The sequence below is a fragment of the Atractosteus spatula genome, chromosome 8 (genome assembly GCF_055471065.1).
Source record: "Atractosteus spatula isolate fAtrSpa1 chromosome 8, fAtrSpa1.hap1, whole genome shotgun sequence".
Classification (NCBI taxonomy): Eukaryota; Metazoa; Chordata; class Actinopteri; order Semionotiformes; family Lepisosteidae; genus Atractosteus; species Atractosteus spatula.
Genome location: NC_142713.1, coordinates 19456805 through 19473332, shown reverse-complemented (window position 1 = coordinate 19473332; position 16528 = coordinate 19456805). Strand labels below are relative to the sequence as shown.

At 38.7% G+C, this 16528-nt stretch overlaps 1 protein-coding gene across 1 annotated transcript in view; it reads left to right on the top strand.

The window, feature by feature from the left end:
• Window positions 1–16234, top strand: part of frmd4a (FERM domain containing 4A) — a 211210-nt gene extending 194976 nt beyond the window's left edge. The window contains exons 17-23 of the mRNA XM_088923580.1: window positions 1652–1880; window positions 2583–2639; window positions 3451–3688; window positions 4206–4370; window positions 7052–7899; window positions 9639–9735; window positions 11817–16234. Of these exons, the coding sequence (XP_088779706.1) occupies window positions 1652–1880; window positions 2583–2639; window positions 3451–3688; window positions 4206–4370; window positions 7052–7899; window positions 9639–9735; window positions 11817–11919 (1737 nt within the window). The 3' untranslated portion in view covers window positions 11920–16234. The remainder of the gene's footprint in view (window positions 1–1651; window positions 1881–2582; window positions 2640–3450; window positions 3689–4205; window positions 4371–7051; window positions 7900–9638; window positions 9736–11816) is intronic.
• Window positions 16235–16528: the final 294 nt, after the last annotated feature.

The window sequence follows — 16528 nt, the reverse complement described above, 5'->3', positions numbered from 1 at the left end:
TAAAATATTCTTTTAATATCCTTATGGAATTTAGCTTAAATCTGAAGGATTGCAACAGACTATAATTAGCTAGTTTTCTGCCTTTGATATTAAACTAAGTGTATTACTTATGGTAACTGTACTGGTTGTTTTATTTTTTTATTTTCTTCCATGTTAAGAGTGAAGGCATTGACATTTCTGTTCTATATCTATATTTTTCTGGTTCTCAGCCTTAGACCTCTGACCACAAATAGTGTTGCTATACTATCCAGCTGTTTGTCAGGGCCAGACACCTCCAAGACTCTTTCCCTGAGATCCCATTACACCTGAATGCAGATTAGACTAGTATTCTCTGTCCAATTTCATAGCTATTTTTAAGTTGTTAAATCTAGTCAAAATACATTTGAAAATGTTCTGTAGTTATTTAATTGATAAAATACCTATATTATACGTATAATATATTTTGCGAACTTAAGTGAACTACATATGCAAATTAAAGTGCATTATGTATAAATTCATAATTGAAGCATACTGTAATTGGGTAACATTAAATAAGGATATTTTCGATAATTGTGGTTTATTCAAAGTCCCCTTGATGATTTCTTAAATTAAGTAGTGATTAAGTAATGAAACAAATCTAAATTGTCTGTATGTCATAATTTCAAATGTACACTAATAGTTAAATAATAAAGGTTTAAAACTGAGTCGTAGATTTTGGTCTACATTGCACCAGAACTGCTGCAATACCAGCAGCAGTTAAGAACTGTCTGGAAGTAGCAAATCACACTTCATCAATTTTTAGGCTATTTCTTTACTTGTAAATGTTTCACCAGATCTGTAGTTTTCATGGTACCAATATTGTAAAACTTCCAACCAGTTAGGACTTGTGTACTTTACAAAAATATGCTTCAGAGTGAGAGCAAAAGATTTTCCTTGCCAATGGCCTTTACACTAACATCTAGCTATCTGAAGGCTCAACAACACTATACAATATAATAAAGACGTCTAAACTGCATTTTGCGCAATTTCCTAAGTGCTCCACAATTTAAAGCCTAAGTAAATGTTCAAGTAAATAAACAAAAGGGGAAAATGCCTCTTCAAAAAGCACTTAAAATTTAAAAGATTACAGCTCTCAGTAATGGAAGCATTTAATTTAATTTGCAAAAAAAAGGCTGCTCTGTGACTTTTGAATGAGTCAGTCGTCGAAGGCACTCACAGCCTTAAGTACTATCGTCCAGTCTCCAGTTCAGGCCTGAGCTGTGTCATTATCTGACTCTGGGATTGAAGTCAGATTTGAGTCTGGTTGGGGTCACCTCGGCTCACCACACAAAGGTGACCCAGGTCTTCCATTTTGGAAATAAAAGTGTTCCCCTTTTCCATCCTGAACTCAGTTTAGGCCAGATTGTGAGACTTGTCGCACCCGATTGAAGATTTTGAGAAGGAACACATTTAGAAACTGCATCAGAGAGACATGCTGTACCTGTATCCTGACAAACATTAAACGACAAGGGAATGTGAAGCGTTCTAAATGTTACTGAAAGGCAGTAAAACCCTTTTTAATCTAGAAGTTATGTTCTGTTAATTTAGCAAAAGCCACTACTCTAGCACTGTCAGGGGCTATAGGCCTGACATCAACGAAGAGAGGGGGCTGAATCGTGGGTTCATTTGGCAGGAGGCAGAACTGGAGCGCCTGGAACGGGAGTTTGCCATCCAGTCGCAGATCACAGAGGCGGCACGAAGACTTGCCAGTGATCCCCACGTCAGCAAGAAGCTGAAGAAGCAGAGAAAAACCTCCTACCTGAACGCACTGAAGAAACTGCAGGACATCGAGAACGCCATCAACGAGTACCGCATCAAATCTGGGAAGAAACCCACACAGAGGGCTTCACTTATCATCGAAGGTAAATTGTGGATAAACAATATGTAATTTAATGAGGCACTTTAGAAAAGATACAAAACAACTTGTATCAGCCTTTGGACCTGTTCTCTTTTCTAAGTTCTTGTGAAATGTCAAAGTTTGCATCTTTAGCAGACAATCAGTCATCTGCTTTTGTATTAAGTTCAGTGCAAACTAAAAGTTAATAATACTAAGTTACTGTTCATGAAAGACCATAATGACATAATCAGTGTTTTACTTTTACAAGTCCCTATTATGAAGAATCCACAAAACTTTCAGGAGGAAGATCATCTCATTTGATACACATCTTATTTTCCTTTTTAACTTCTGGTTTCAGTATTTAAAGGAAAAAAACTTACTTCACTGTTAAACAGCGTCAGGGGTAGTCAGATGTTTCACTGAAGATAAGTATGTGGCTGCAGTCAAGAAAAAAAAAGCTTTTTGTGAAAAGACATAGTGATTGTTAAGCACTATATTTAAGTAATTAAGGTAGTAGAGCATGTTATTTTAAGTGAACTACTTACTGCTGATCATACACACAATCTAAGCATTTTTAAAAAGACTTTTACCTTTGTACAGAAATACGGTGAATGACCAAGCTGAGCAAGACCACAATTGCAGAGAACCTACAGTAGGCTTGCTTCAACTACCCTTTTACAGAACGCTGTTCTGAAATACTGTATGTGTAACCTTTTTTTTTCCACAGAAGCAAATATTGGCTCTGAAGACAGCTCTTTGTCAGATGCCCTTGTTCTGGAAGATGGTATGTTGAAAATATTTGGGTTTCTCCATAGTATTTTCTAATTTCATTTAGATCCTGATAATACCATCTGAAAATAAAGGGGGAAAATAAATCAGTAGTATAATTTTTCCGTTGTTCATTGAGGCCTATGAAGGCGCATAGTCCCTTGGACTGTACAGAATGGCCCACGTGTGTAGATTAAGTTTTCAATTCGTTTTTTACTTCTAGCTTGATAATTAGTTTGTCAGGTTTAAGTTAATGGTGACAGTCACTTTTTCTTGAGCTTATTAGATCATGGTTCATTTTTGTCTCTTGTTTATTGGGCTGATGAAGATCTTATGTTTACAACTACTGACATTGGTCAGTAAGTTTAATTTTCGTTTAGCCAGCCTGCACAACCTGCCCTCTAAATCCTGCTCCTTTACAGAGGCTGCTGGCTCACTGAGAATGGAGAAAAGGTCATAAATTAGAGTAAGCAATCTGGCCCATCTAACATGTTTGGTCACTAGTAACTAATTGAATCAAGGGTTTCATCCATTTTCTTTACAGATCCCAGTAGTGTAAGGTGCTAGCAGAAAAATTACTGCAGGCAAGACCAAAGTCATTTTAGCAAAATGTCTGTTTAACCTTTTCCGCATTGTTTGTGATATTTAATAGAGTGCCTTCAGTCTTATCTTAATCTCGTAATTCTGAAGAGAAATGGAAGAATGGTGGTTAGCAGCTAGCACAAAAACAATATGCCTCTGAAAAACACAGTTGTTGTGCAGCGTTCTGATCTATGTTGATCAGCGTGCTCCTGACACATTGTGTTCCCTCTACATCTCTTTTTCAGATGATTCTCAGGTGACCAGCACCTTTTCCCCCACTGCTTCCCCCCACAAAGGCTTGCCTCCGCGGCCCCCGTCCCACAGCAGACCTCCTCCACCCCAGTCCCTGGAGGGGCTCCGGCACTTACACTACCAGCGCACCGACTATGACAAGTCTCCCATCAAGCCCAAAATGTGGAGCGAGTCCTCCTTAGATGAGCCATATGAAAAAGTGAAGAAGCGCTCTTCCCACAGTCATTCCAGGTTAGTCAACAGGCTGTCATTAGGGATTTGGACTCAAGAGGTGAAAAGGTCAGTCCTCAGTCAGCGATGATTCAAATCAGACAGAACTCTCCAATGAGACAAGCTGGCTTCTTGTTTTTAGGATTGTTAAAACACAGCAAACAACAAACAGCTAAGTTGGAAAACCCGTTAACTGTTATATCCACTATGTCTCAGTTTGTCTTTCAAATATGTTAATAGCAGAAGAAAACAACACCGAATGTTTCAGGGAGATTGCTCTGTTTCCCTTGTTAAAAAAAAACAAACTGTAATCATTTTTGTTAATATGAGATCTTAATATTTGTTATATCCTCCCATTAGAAATATATAGAATGACACTGAAACCTATGCAGAATTCATAACCTATTTCACTTCAGACTATAGTTTAAAGAGTTGAAAGTTTATATTCGATAATTTAAAGAATTAAAATAAAAAAGAAGTGCATAGTGACTGCATACCATCTCCAGTTCGCCGTCTTAGTCGATGTCTCTTGCTGCAGCAGCCACAAGCGATTTCCTAGTTCAGGGAGCTGTGCAGAGGCTGGAGGGAGCAACTCGCTACAGAACAGCCCCATCAGGAGTCTCCCTCACTGGAACTCTCAGTCCAGCATGCCGTCCACTCCAGATCTACGGGTACGCAGTCCTCATTACGTCCACTCTACCCGGTAAGTGTACCAAGAGCAGCTTGATAAAACAAACCCGCTTCTCGCCATTATTTTAGCCCTGCTTTCATGCTTTTGTCTTATTCCCAACCATTCCAAATTTTGAAATGGTGTTTATCCAATTTGCCTATGGTGTAGAACCATAGGGGGAACAAGAAGGATTGTGAGAGGGGGCACCCAAAATGTTTCTTGAGGAAAAGAACAATACCTATAATCTATTGTGGTAATTGTATTTTTACTGATTGCTTTAAGGCCTATAGATCATGCTGTGTGTTTGACTGCTGATTTATCATTGTACACTGTTGTGTTATTATGACAAGGTGTGTAACATATGTGTGTGACATATGCGTGTGAAAGCACTGACCGCGTATGTGACTGTGGTTTTGATTAAATGAATCACTGGCTTATTAAATAAAAGAGAGCAAAAAAAACAGCTAAAGACACAAACATTGATGGCAATGAACATGTTTCAGCCACTGAAGAAATCGCTGCAGTCAATAGTAAAATGATTGCCACTATTATTAATCAGTAATGGCCTGGACGTAAGTTATGTGCTGAAAATATACTTAGCATCTGTTAACAGAAGTGTATTCCGTTCACTTACCTGCTAACAGGTAAGTGAGCAGTACCTATGGCGTGTTTTGTATTCAGAGGTGCTAGTACAAAACAGCATGAAATCCTTAAAGTTAAAGAGGCATTTACAGTATATACTGTATGCCACACATGCTGGCAAGGCAGCTGATTTTTTAAGAGATAAGAACAAGAACTGTAAGACCAAAGGACAAGCTACAAAAAAACTTTGAGCATCCTATGCAGTTTCCTGTAGTAGCAATGTGTTGTGTGAATGGAGGTAAATAGGCAATTATGCAACTAAAGCTGTTCTTTTGACCATTGACATTGTTGCAAGACACAAATTGACAGTTCTATGGGTATATCATGTTCATGTTCATAAAATATTGTTATGAAGGGAAACTATGCAAAGATGTACTATTTTGCAAGGAAAATTGTCAAGACAAGGAATATTTTGGCAATCCTGCAAATTCATGACTTGGAATAGAAATGTTCTGTCGACATATGCACATGTGCTATGGCGAGGAGAAAGATTGCATTAAAAGCAGAACTTCTGGAAGTGGTGCCACATGTTATTTTCACACATTGTATCGGACACAGGGTAGCTCTGGCTTCTAAGAAACATAAACCAGAAATAATTTGTGTTCTGCAAATTGCAGTAAAAATTTGAAACTTTGTCAAATCTCAGCCCAATATTGAAGTGTTCGCAATTTTATGCAGGATAATGGGTTCTGCGGCTTTTACATGCAGAAGTGCAGTGAGTGCCATAAGGAAAAAAACTGAAGAGTTTGAACTGAGAGATGACTTGCAGTTTGTTCATCTTGGTGCTGGGTCGTCAAACACAGAAAAGTTAATTAATTCTAAGTGGCTATCAAACTTTGCATACTTAGCATATATTTTTCAATTAACAGAATGTGCTGAATGTCTCACTTCTGAATCCCAGCACCAACATTTTGTCGTTATGTGACAAGACTATTGGCTTTTTAAAGAAAATTCTGGAAGGAATGGCTGGGAGGTGGCAGTGTTGATATATTTCCATTGTAGGAAATTTTTACAGGAAAATTATCTTGAATTTCAACCTGTGCAAGCAATAATTGATGATAATTTCTCAGCACTCACTTTAAGAAAACTGTGAAGACCTAGATCTTGAAAAGTGTGATTTGTCAAACTTTTGCAGCTGCAACCAGCAGTTTGTCAACTGGGGCTGATGAAGTACTTTTGGACATATCATTTAATCTCTGAAGACAAAGTTTGCTTCAGCCCTGTGTTCTGGCTGTCAGTTACTACAAAATACCCTGCATTATCAGAAGCTACAATGTTTTAATATCTCTTACATTGACCTATTATTGTGAAACAGCCTTTTCTGCTCTGGTTTACATTACCTAATCTTTAGGCAGAAGGGGATATTCAGACACTGTATTTACTCAAAATAAGAATAGTATTTAGTTTGAACATTTCTTAATTTCAATTTTATGTCACATGTTGCCCATTAGGGAAGGGTGGTATTATTTCACAGAAGTGTACTGTCAGTAGGGGTGAGTTTGTGAGCTTCTAATGATTTCAAGTGAAATAGTTCCCATCTAAAAGTTAATATAATGCGAGGAGAAGCCTCATATTAAATTAATGTCCCACAACTAGATTGTCTTCAAAAATCAATCTGGAACATCTGGCCTTGTAGGAAACTTTAAGTGCCCTACTGTAGTCTGCAGGGTTGTAGGAACTTGTGGCTGCACAGATACATGTACTATAGCAGCGTGGACACATTAGTAAAAGCATTTCAATTTCACAAATATAAAGGCATGGGTAATCCATGAGGTATGACATGATTTGTTTTGAACTGTGTCTTGCCAAAGACACTGGCCTTGTTCTGTGTAAATAAACAATAATAACAATAATGTTGAAAGTTTTAGAAAAATAAAAAGGGCCCAGATATACAATTTAAAAATAAAATTCACCCCTTCTGATTCAGAAGTTTCTTATTCATCAGATTTCATTTACGTAATTCCCACCTTTATTTTTTTTAACTGGCATTGTAGGTTAGTCTCAGTACTAACTCATTAGCAGACAGCACAAGTTGGCTTCTGGGTTAACCGGTTGCTTCTCTCCTCCCACAGATCAGTCGACATCAGCCCCACTCGACTGCACAGTTTAGCACAGCACTTTAGACACCGGAGCTCCAGCCTGGAGTCGCAGGGCAAGCTGCTGGGCTCGGAGAACGAGACGGGCAGCCCGGACTTCTACACCCCGCGGACACGCAGCAGTAATGGCTCCGACCCCCTGGACGACTGCTCCTCCTGTACCAGCCACTCGAGCTCGGAGCACTACTACCCCGCCCAGGGTAACCCCAACTACTCCACGTTAGCAGAGGACTCCCCGTCCAAAGCCCGGCAGCGCCAGAGGCAGCGGCACAAGTCAGCCAGCAACTTGGGTTCCTCTAACTCGGGGAGCATGCCCAACCTGGCAGCCAAGAACGGCGGCGCCCACCACGGGGTGTACCTCCACAGCCAGAGCCAGCCCTCGTCACAGTACCGCATCAAGGAGTACCCCCTCTACATCGAGGGCAGCCCCACCCCCGTGGTCGTGCGCAGCCTAGAGAACGACCAGGAGGGACACTACAGCGTCAAGGCCCAGTTCAAGACCTCCAACTCCTACACGGCCGGGGGGATGTACAAGGAGAGTTGGCACGGGGAGGAGGGGGAAGGGAGCGGCCGTCTGACCCCGTCCCGCTCACAGATTGTAAGGACTCCCTCTTTGGGGCGGGAAGGCGGGAACAGGACTGCTGTGTCGGAGGAGCTGCGGTGCTGGTACCAGCGCTCCTCGGCTTCCCTCAAAGAGCACAACAGACTCTCACACACCAGCTCCAACTCCTCCGACAGCGGCTCACAGTACAGCACGCTGCAGGGCTCCTTTGTGGCTCACAACCGGGGAAACAGGATGACGCAGCTCTCCAAAGGTTCGTCAGGTAGGCACGAAGAGCGCCTGTCCTCGGTGTCGCTCTCTTCTAAGTATGAGCCGGAGCTACATTGCATGGGAGTGATTGTTTTATCTGCCTTCACGTGTCTGACTTGACAGACATGGCTTTGGTGGACTTTTTTGAAACACCAGCACCGTCAAATTCGTGATGAAAAAAAGAAATGTCGCGCCACAGTGAATTTCCCAGAAATTAGATATTCTTTTAAGGGGGGACCTTAGCTTTGCAGGCAGGGTGGTCCGCTGGATGAGTTAAGATACTAAAACTGTGACTAGCTGTTGTGTGTAATTCCTGTAAAATCATCCCCTGTCAGCATTAAAACCAAGAAGCAAAAATCCTCTCCTTGACAGGAGTTTCAACAATAATCCATTGTTCATATCTCCTGGAGAAGGGGTTATAGCTGACGGAGCACATCCATTCTAGTGCAGTGAGGGGGAAAGAAAAAAGGTGGATTTGCCCAGGAAGAAATCCAATGCAATGGTCTTTTGCAGTCTGCTGTAGCTGACAGCTTAAAAAACGCAAATTCCCAAACTCTAAGCACTTTATCAAACAGATGTAACGTGTAAAAATCTTCTTCTACAAGAATACATGTACAGCCACTTCATGTTTTGTCAAATCAGGGAACCCAATTTTACTGTCATCTGTGATGTCAAAGATGTAGCACATACATTAATCACATTTGTAGAATTACTGTCACAAGTTTAGTTACTGAAGTGATGGTGTTTTCTAATGGCTTTAGAAATACGGTATGTGGATGATTTCCACATACCTGTCTGCTTCTAAAGGTACATAATTCTTGACCATTATCTTGACGTAAGAGCAGCAATAAAGAGGAGGGTCGACAGTTAAGGATCCTGTGGCTTGTTATGGTGCCGTTGATTTTTTTTCCTATGTATATTACAGAACTGAAGCCGACTTTTCTGATGAATATTTTTATTGTTTAAAAAGGACTTGCCGGCCAGCAATGAGAAATTTGTTCATTTCAATGAAAGATTTTTTTTACTTTGTACACAATGTGTGTTCTTAATTATAAATAGTACCACACCCAAGAGAGAACATACGGTGTAGTCATTTTACACCCAGATTAATTAAGGCTTACATACACTTCCTGGAGGCAATACATTAAACTAGGATATGTATTCAAGCCTAAGAAAGAATATATTAAGGAGTAAATTATCGCCCATTGTTCACAATTAAATTTTTTGTTCCATTATCATAATGTAGTGGAAACTTTTAAGGGTATTAATAAGAGACCAAAGAATGTAATGACTATGATTTAAGTTGTAGGTTAAATATAAAAAAGTGAAATATTTTATGTGCCATTGTTATCAACTTTAAAAGATTTAACAGATTGCAGTAGTATGGGCTTAACTGATTAATTTACAAATTATACTTAAGCCTAAACAATGAAGTGAAATGTGCTTTTTCAATGGGAGGAAACACTATGAAAAGTTTGCAGTCCTGCTGCCTCCCCCCCCGCCTTCATAAATAGCTTGAAATCCTCCTTCAGGGAGGATTTTAAAGAACAGGATTTTTGCTGAAATACCTTTATGACTCACCGAAGGGTGATCTGGCAAATGGACCCCCCCCCCCCACCCACCAAAGCTGAACAGAGTTTGCGAGTCCTGGTTCCCGCCCTCTGCCCTCCTTGCACTCGCCAGAGGGGTGGCATAGCAGGAATTCCAGAGGCCTGCAAGACCTGCCTGACCCCTGTGTCTATGTCTCCCCAGCCGCCTCTCCTCGCAGCCAGAGGAGCGTGACGCCGTGTAGCGAGCCTGCAGCCACTCCGCCCAGCAGTCCTCAGCACATCCTTAGCTGGCAGAGTGGGTAAGTTCAAGATGAAGCCTTTTCTACTCAGCCTGGATGGTACAGAGGATGGCCAAGGAGGGCGCCCCTCACAATTTAGGCACAAATGAAGTGTCCCAGGCAAAGTGCAAATTAAACTTGATATTAGCCTGTGAGATAAAGGTGGTACTCATCTGCATCAGCACACAAGACCTGGAATTCAAATATTTTTTGTACAAAAAGTATTTTTTTTCCAGACGTCTTGGCAAAATGTAGAGTCATTTCTGTACTCCATCCTATAATCATTTTATAATCCGGCCCTTTTTGGATTTTCAATTGAGAAATGCATTAAAAAGCCTTTTTTACTGCCTTCAGTCAACAGTTTCATTGTATTCGTGTTTGTTTCACTGCCCCTCACCAATCATAAAAGATTGGCAGTCGCTGCATAGCTGTTTTTGTTGGCTATGATTAACCGGAATCTCCTCAGTTTCACAAATATGTGATTATTGCAAGTAAAGGCAGGGATGATTGACTTTGCTTCTCAGCTCCATCTCTGTCTGAAGACAGTTCCATCAACTTTAAGTTCACGTTGGTAACATAAGAAACTAATACTCTTAAAAAAATGATGTTCATTAAATTAATTTATACAGTACAGTACATGTGTAGGTAGACAGGAAAATGTAGACTAACATGAAAGGTGCTGTCCAATTGTGGACAAAATGCTTGTTAACTAAGAATACATAACAAATCAAGAAGCAAAGACAGGTGGAAGGTCAAGGCTACACACTATTGTAGCCCTACTATACTGCCATAATATGTTCAATCACTGTACAGTACATGAGCTTATGCTTATGAGGTATGCTCAGCAGATCCGGTGAAAACTTTGTCACTGGAACTGGAAGACTCTGTGGTTACAGTCCTGAAGATCGGGATTGTCAAACTAAATTAAGCGTAACTGTGATGTTGCCTTGCATAAGACAAAGCATAGCATTAACAAATCTCATATTTTATTAACACTGTGTATGGTTCCAGACCAAACAGATATTTTTCCAAACACTGTTTACTTTCTGGTCTAGAGTGCATGCACGCACAAACTATGTGGCATTTCACGTATAGAGAAACTTACATGCTGTAGTATGTATGGATCAACAAATTATTTCTTTTCCATCTATTGTATGTTTCCTAATTTTCCTCTTGTCCAGCAGTTTGCACTGCTTACAAGTACTAATCCTCAACTTCAGAATAATACTAACCCACCATTTATTTTTCTCACCTAACAACTTGCCCATTTCCAGTTTCCTACTAACACACCTCTGCCTTACTATCGTCTCTACTTCTCTTGCTTTAGAGACACAGCAGAAAACTCTCCCATTGAGGATCCAGCTCACCAAAGTACTGATGAATAGAGGTACAGTACTACCTGTCTCTCTTGTTTTCTACAGCTGTCTCTTTCAAAGCATGCTGTCTGTGCTTGTGCTGTATCTGTAAATATAATTAACACTTCTCACGTCAGTTCTGCATTAAAATTCAGTTAAAAAACGCTGTACTATGTCTTTTGCAAGCAGAACATTGATGCTTCATAGTCATCAAAAAGTTAATGGCCGTTCTATGCTTCACTTTCAACTTCCGAAGAGGTCTAACCAAAAATCAAAATCACAGCAGAAAACAATTATGGCTAATTGAGTATAATACAGTGCCATTAGCCATTCTGCATTAAACTGACATTATCAATAATGAGGAATTTATGTATCAAATTATGCATCAAATGCAAATTTTCTAGCAAAACGTTCACATTAAATCGCCTAGTAGTGAGGATATATATATTTTTTTAATTTTATATTTTTTGAGAGATTTTCCCTGCAGTCATTCATGATACTCTCATGATTCCTTTGGTACTGTATAATGGCAAAAATAAACACTCTTTATTAATCTAAAGGTATATGATAAAGTACCTCATTATTTGTTGCTTTACAGATGTTGTGAAATGCAAAATAATACAAATAAATGGAATCATTCTCAATAGATTGACTTTAATTTTAAAAAGGTACAATCAGAATTTTAAAATAGTAAGATACTACGGGGTCCTTGAGCAATAAATTAAGGAGTGTGTATTTTCTTTTCAGCTCTTACAATGACAGCTGTTACCTGGACAGCTCCCTATACTCTGAATTAGCAGATGTCCAATGGTATGGGCGGGAAAAGGCCAAGCCGGGAACTCTGGTCTGAATTCCTCTTGTTCACAGAATTGGCCCCAACATCAATGTCCTTCAGAGATCGCAACACTGTCTCTCAATGTTTGTCTTACATGGGTAGACCTACCCTTCAGAAACTGACTTTCAGCTCCAAGCACTTTTTATTTCACAACAACCAGAAAAAGTGAGGCACCAGGATGTTTTGGCCAAGCTGGGCTGTGCAGTCTGCCATTTGGACGAATTGGCACTGTTACTCTTGGGCTACCAAACAATGAGCTACAAGGATGCCAGCCTCTGACCAGGAGGTGTCATTGGACCCCATGTAACACCAGCCCTCAACAAACTAACAGCCAGAGCTGTATGCACAAAATAGAATTCTTGTTGAATTGCTGAGGTTACCAAAAGTAAAAGCCACTAGATCATGAACAGCTTTTTATTTCCAATGCAATACAAATACGTCTACACTGAAGAGTGAGCCCCAGGACTGACAGCGTATTGTCAGGCTTCTCAGAGTTCTCAATGACCTTTCAAGTACAACTTTCTGTTGATCGCTGCAGGAACAACATGACTAAAACCAGAGGGAATTGAATTTACCCACTTGCTATGGCTTGTTATTTTGGACCAATATTTTTGTTTTGTTTTGTTTTATTTTTATAAAAGAGATTAAATGTTGAAGATGGACTTCTCTAATCTTTTGAAAATATTGAAAAATATTTTTTAAAAAGTGTTTTTCCCCATCTGTTTTGACATAAACGAAGACTCAACATCCCCAGTCAAAAAAATGCTTTTGTGACTGGTTGCATTTCCTTAACATCAAGTGTCCACAGGCTGCAGAAAACATAAATTGACAGTGGTGCATCTTGTTAGCTTCTGAACTACCAAAGATCAAAGAAAGAATGGAAACCATGAAAGATAATGGGACTTTTCAGAGGTTTACCTGACCGATCTTTCAAGTGAAGAAACACCAGCCTTCATATAGCACAGTGTCTGATGCCTCGTTCTTGTGCAACGTGCAGAATCAAAAATGTTGGACTTTCTCTGGGTGTTTTCTTAGTATTGTTCAAGTTGGAAAATTGTACTTCATTTGTGTTCTTTTTTTCCTGCTGACTGCCCCCAGGCAAATCATGATAAATCGAAAACCCACCAAAGGCAGAGGAACAGTGTTCGCACCATACATTATAGTTAAGCCTTTTTTTGACTGTGGGTCAGATAAATGACACACAGAGGTCCAGTTCCCTTTTTCAGCATTAAAATGAAGTCACATTCGCTGTTTCAGTATATGAGCATGTTGTTTGTCTGCAAAATATATGCCCATTACTCTCAAAGTGTTTTTATAAGGGTTTCAGATCCAAATATAGTAAGAATGCCTAACAGATAAGTATCAATCCCCTTATTCTCTGCAACAAAAAGAAGTATCCTGGAAATTGGATAGGAAATCAAGCCAATCTCTCATGTCCTTAGCTCAGGCTAAGAGGATGGCATTCTAAACACAACTTTTCTTTGTAATGATTTTGAGACAGCCTCGTCCACACAGGCTCATATCTCAGGCTTCTACCAATACCCTCCTTTTCCACATGTTGGCAAAAGCAGGGTTCTGTGCCCACACCGGTGCTATACACATTGGTGCTCTGATGCTTGTACTGTAACATCACTGAAACAGCTTTTTGACAGGCCTGCTTCACAAGAAGTATTTCATCATACGTAAGTTGATGATAGCTTTCTGTTTTCCCCAGTTTGTGGGGATACAAGCATGCTATCTTCATTTTACATTTAATGTGTAAATTACATTTTTTATCACATTCTGCCTCACGAGACAAAACACAGGTTTGTACTTAATCTGGGTTTGTGTGGGATAAAAAACTGCTTAACTTTTGGTGTAGAATCGGATGCTGTTAAAAACAGTATACAGATCTTAGATGAATAACCTTTGTAACCTTTTCTTTGAAATACGTTGAGCAGTCACTGTTGCAGGATGTGATGTACTTACTGTGAGACATTTATTTTAAACATTCACTCAAGGAAGTCTTTAAAAGCTTATTTAAAGTAAAAAGAACAGGAACCCTGTCATTTCTGCAGAAGTATGCACAACATGAGGAGTCAAAACAAATACTAAAATAATAGCACACCTCAAGGAATCGCAGCTTCTTTTCTGTCAACTTAGTTGAAAAAAAATCTAAAATGGTTCCATTTTTTCAGGTTCTTGTTTTTGACATGAAGTCCTCTGCTTTCCTAATTTCTTTTTATTTCCCACAATGTTAAATCAGTAGAAGGTGTCCTGATTTAAGCTGTTGCTGAAAGACTAGAAAATCTCTTACCACAAAACACACAAGAATTAATAGAACATCCCAGTACATACTGTATGTGTGCATCAAGGTTTTGTTGTGTAAAATGGCACTTTCAATAAATAAATCCATTTAATCAGAACATCACATGTGAATAATGGCATGAAATGTCATCCTTCTTTTAAAAGGCCAAGATAATTTCTTACTGAACAAGTTAATTTCTTCTGAAAAAAGAATTGTTTCACGGAAAAGAAAACAGGGTCTCAGTTCATCACATTGTCCTGTCTGATATTCTATGGAATCACAAAATTTATTTACTGTTGTAAGGCAGTTCTGTAGTGGTTAATGTGCACAATAAGGGTTCCAATAGTTTATTACTATTTACAGTGTGAAGAAGCCATAATGTTTACACTGAAGTAGCAGTTGCTAATTTAACACGTCTCAGTACATCTTGCATGAGCCTTTCACCACCTTCAATTTGATCTGTTTTTTTAAATTATTTTATTTTTTTACGAACTGGTTTGAAAAAGCACACCTTCTATTTTTGTTTTTGGTGAGATTAATAAAAATTGAACTGTTACAGCTAGACAGTGCCATTAGTATCGCCGAGGGCTTAGTTGCTTTTTATGTTGATCAAACAGTAATATCCTCTTATTTCCTTCATATAATAATGTCATTACCTCTAATATCCCAAAGTCTATTTTTGAAGTCTGTTGAAGCTAAGTGCATTTGAAATGAGGTGGCATTTTATCAAGTACAGTAATGCCCTCTGCCATAGGATTGAATATTTTGCTGAGGTTAGAACTGAGCTCTCCTCAGATTCCTTTGAGAATAGCACAACTGTGGGTGTTTGTTTCTTGTCTCATGTGCTTGTTTCTTTAAAGAGTGGAATGAAGACAGCAATAGTGTAGCGCGCCAAGGAAAGGAAAATGAGAGAGATTAATAATGCTGCAGGACAAACAGTGTGAACAGCAGAAAGTAAGCAACCTTATTGGTACATGCTGAAAACATTTTCTTAGCACAGCCCAGATGACAGAACCTAAATCTTTCTAAGACAAATGGTAATTTTTAGACAGTCATCGTATCTTTGTCCTTGCATGCACGTTACACCACTTTGTTGAAAATGGGCCTTAAATAGCAAAACCATACATTCTTATATCTTTTCGTGTATATTCTTTTTTTTATCATGGCAGAGCACTTTGAACAAAGGAGACCAAGCCTTATACCTGATGATGAAGCCGTAATGAATTTTGGTCCATGAATTCTCAGCTATTCAAATGTATTTGTAGGAGTTTTTGGAATGTAATCTCTTCCTAAATTTTTTTTTAAATCACTATTGATGAAAAATTTACTATATCGGGCAACCTCATCTTTACGTGGTTTAGAGTACGCTGGTCTCAACAGAATCTGTCCTTTCTGATTTAGTGGTAATCTGTGAAACAAGACCCAATGTAACATGTTGTAAGTTCAAACTTAACATCACACCATTGCTGTCTTTAACAAATACAAGATTTTATAGTTGCAAGAAAGGATAACTTAACATCTCTCAAGATTTATAAAAGGGGGACAGTGTATTTTAAAAGGCATTGACCATTGTTTTAATGATGTTCAAAGTTATTTTTTAATAAGTCAGTATTAGATTTTAGTTTGGACATAGTAACAACCCTTCCAGGTGCTACAAGATGACCAGTTACTGCTTCGTTACCTAGGTGTAGAATTTTACTTATATTGTCGTCAATAGTTTTAATAACAGTTGTGTAAAATGAAGGACATTAGTCTAAAATACAACTATATAGGTCATTCCCTCCATCTGACAATAGAGCATGTAACATGATTTTATTGGATTCTGTTCAACCATAATCAGACATTAAAAGGTGTATGTTGTAGAAAACAAATGTGGAATTATAAATAAAAATTCCACTGTTAATTTATTCTTTTTCTATTAAGAATTTGTATAGTAACTTTACATTTTTCAAAACCGTGTTGTTGGCAACTGATAATGAATTTTCAAGATGAGAAAATTGGTGGTTCTTGAGATTATGTAAAATAAATTATTGCTGAATGTTCTCAAAATGGATGTGCAATTGTTTTTTGTTGTTCAATTTTCTAGGTCTATAGGTTTATTCACATTTGCTTTGTCTTCTTGTGTTGTAAGGTTGAAAATGGTGAATCACTTCCGGTTTTGGTTCTCAAAAAAATAACACTGAAGTTGCAATGTTTTGAGCAAAAAAGCACCTATACTCAAGGCTTTTTAAAATGTATTTAGTAAGATTAATTAATGTGCCCTATGGATGGGGTTTATTTTGTGAAACTCCTCTATTGACATAATGGTACCTATGTTTAAGCCAGGTTTCTTCAAAC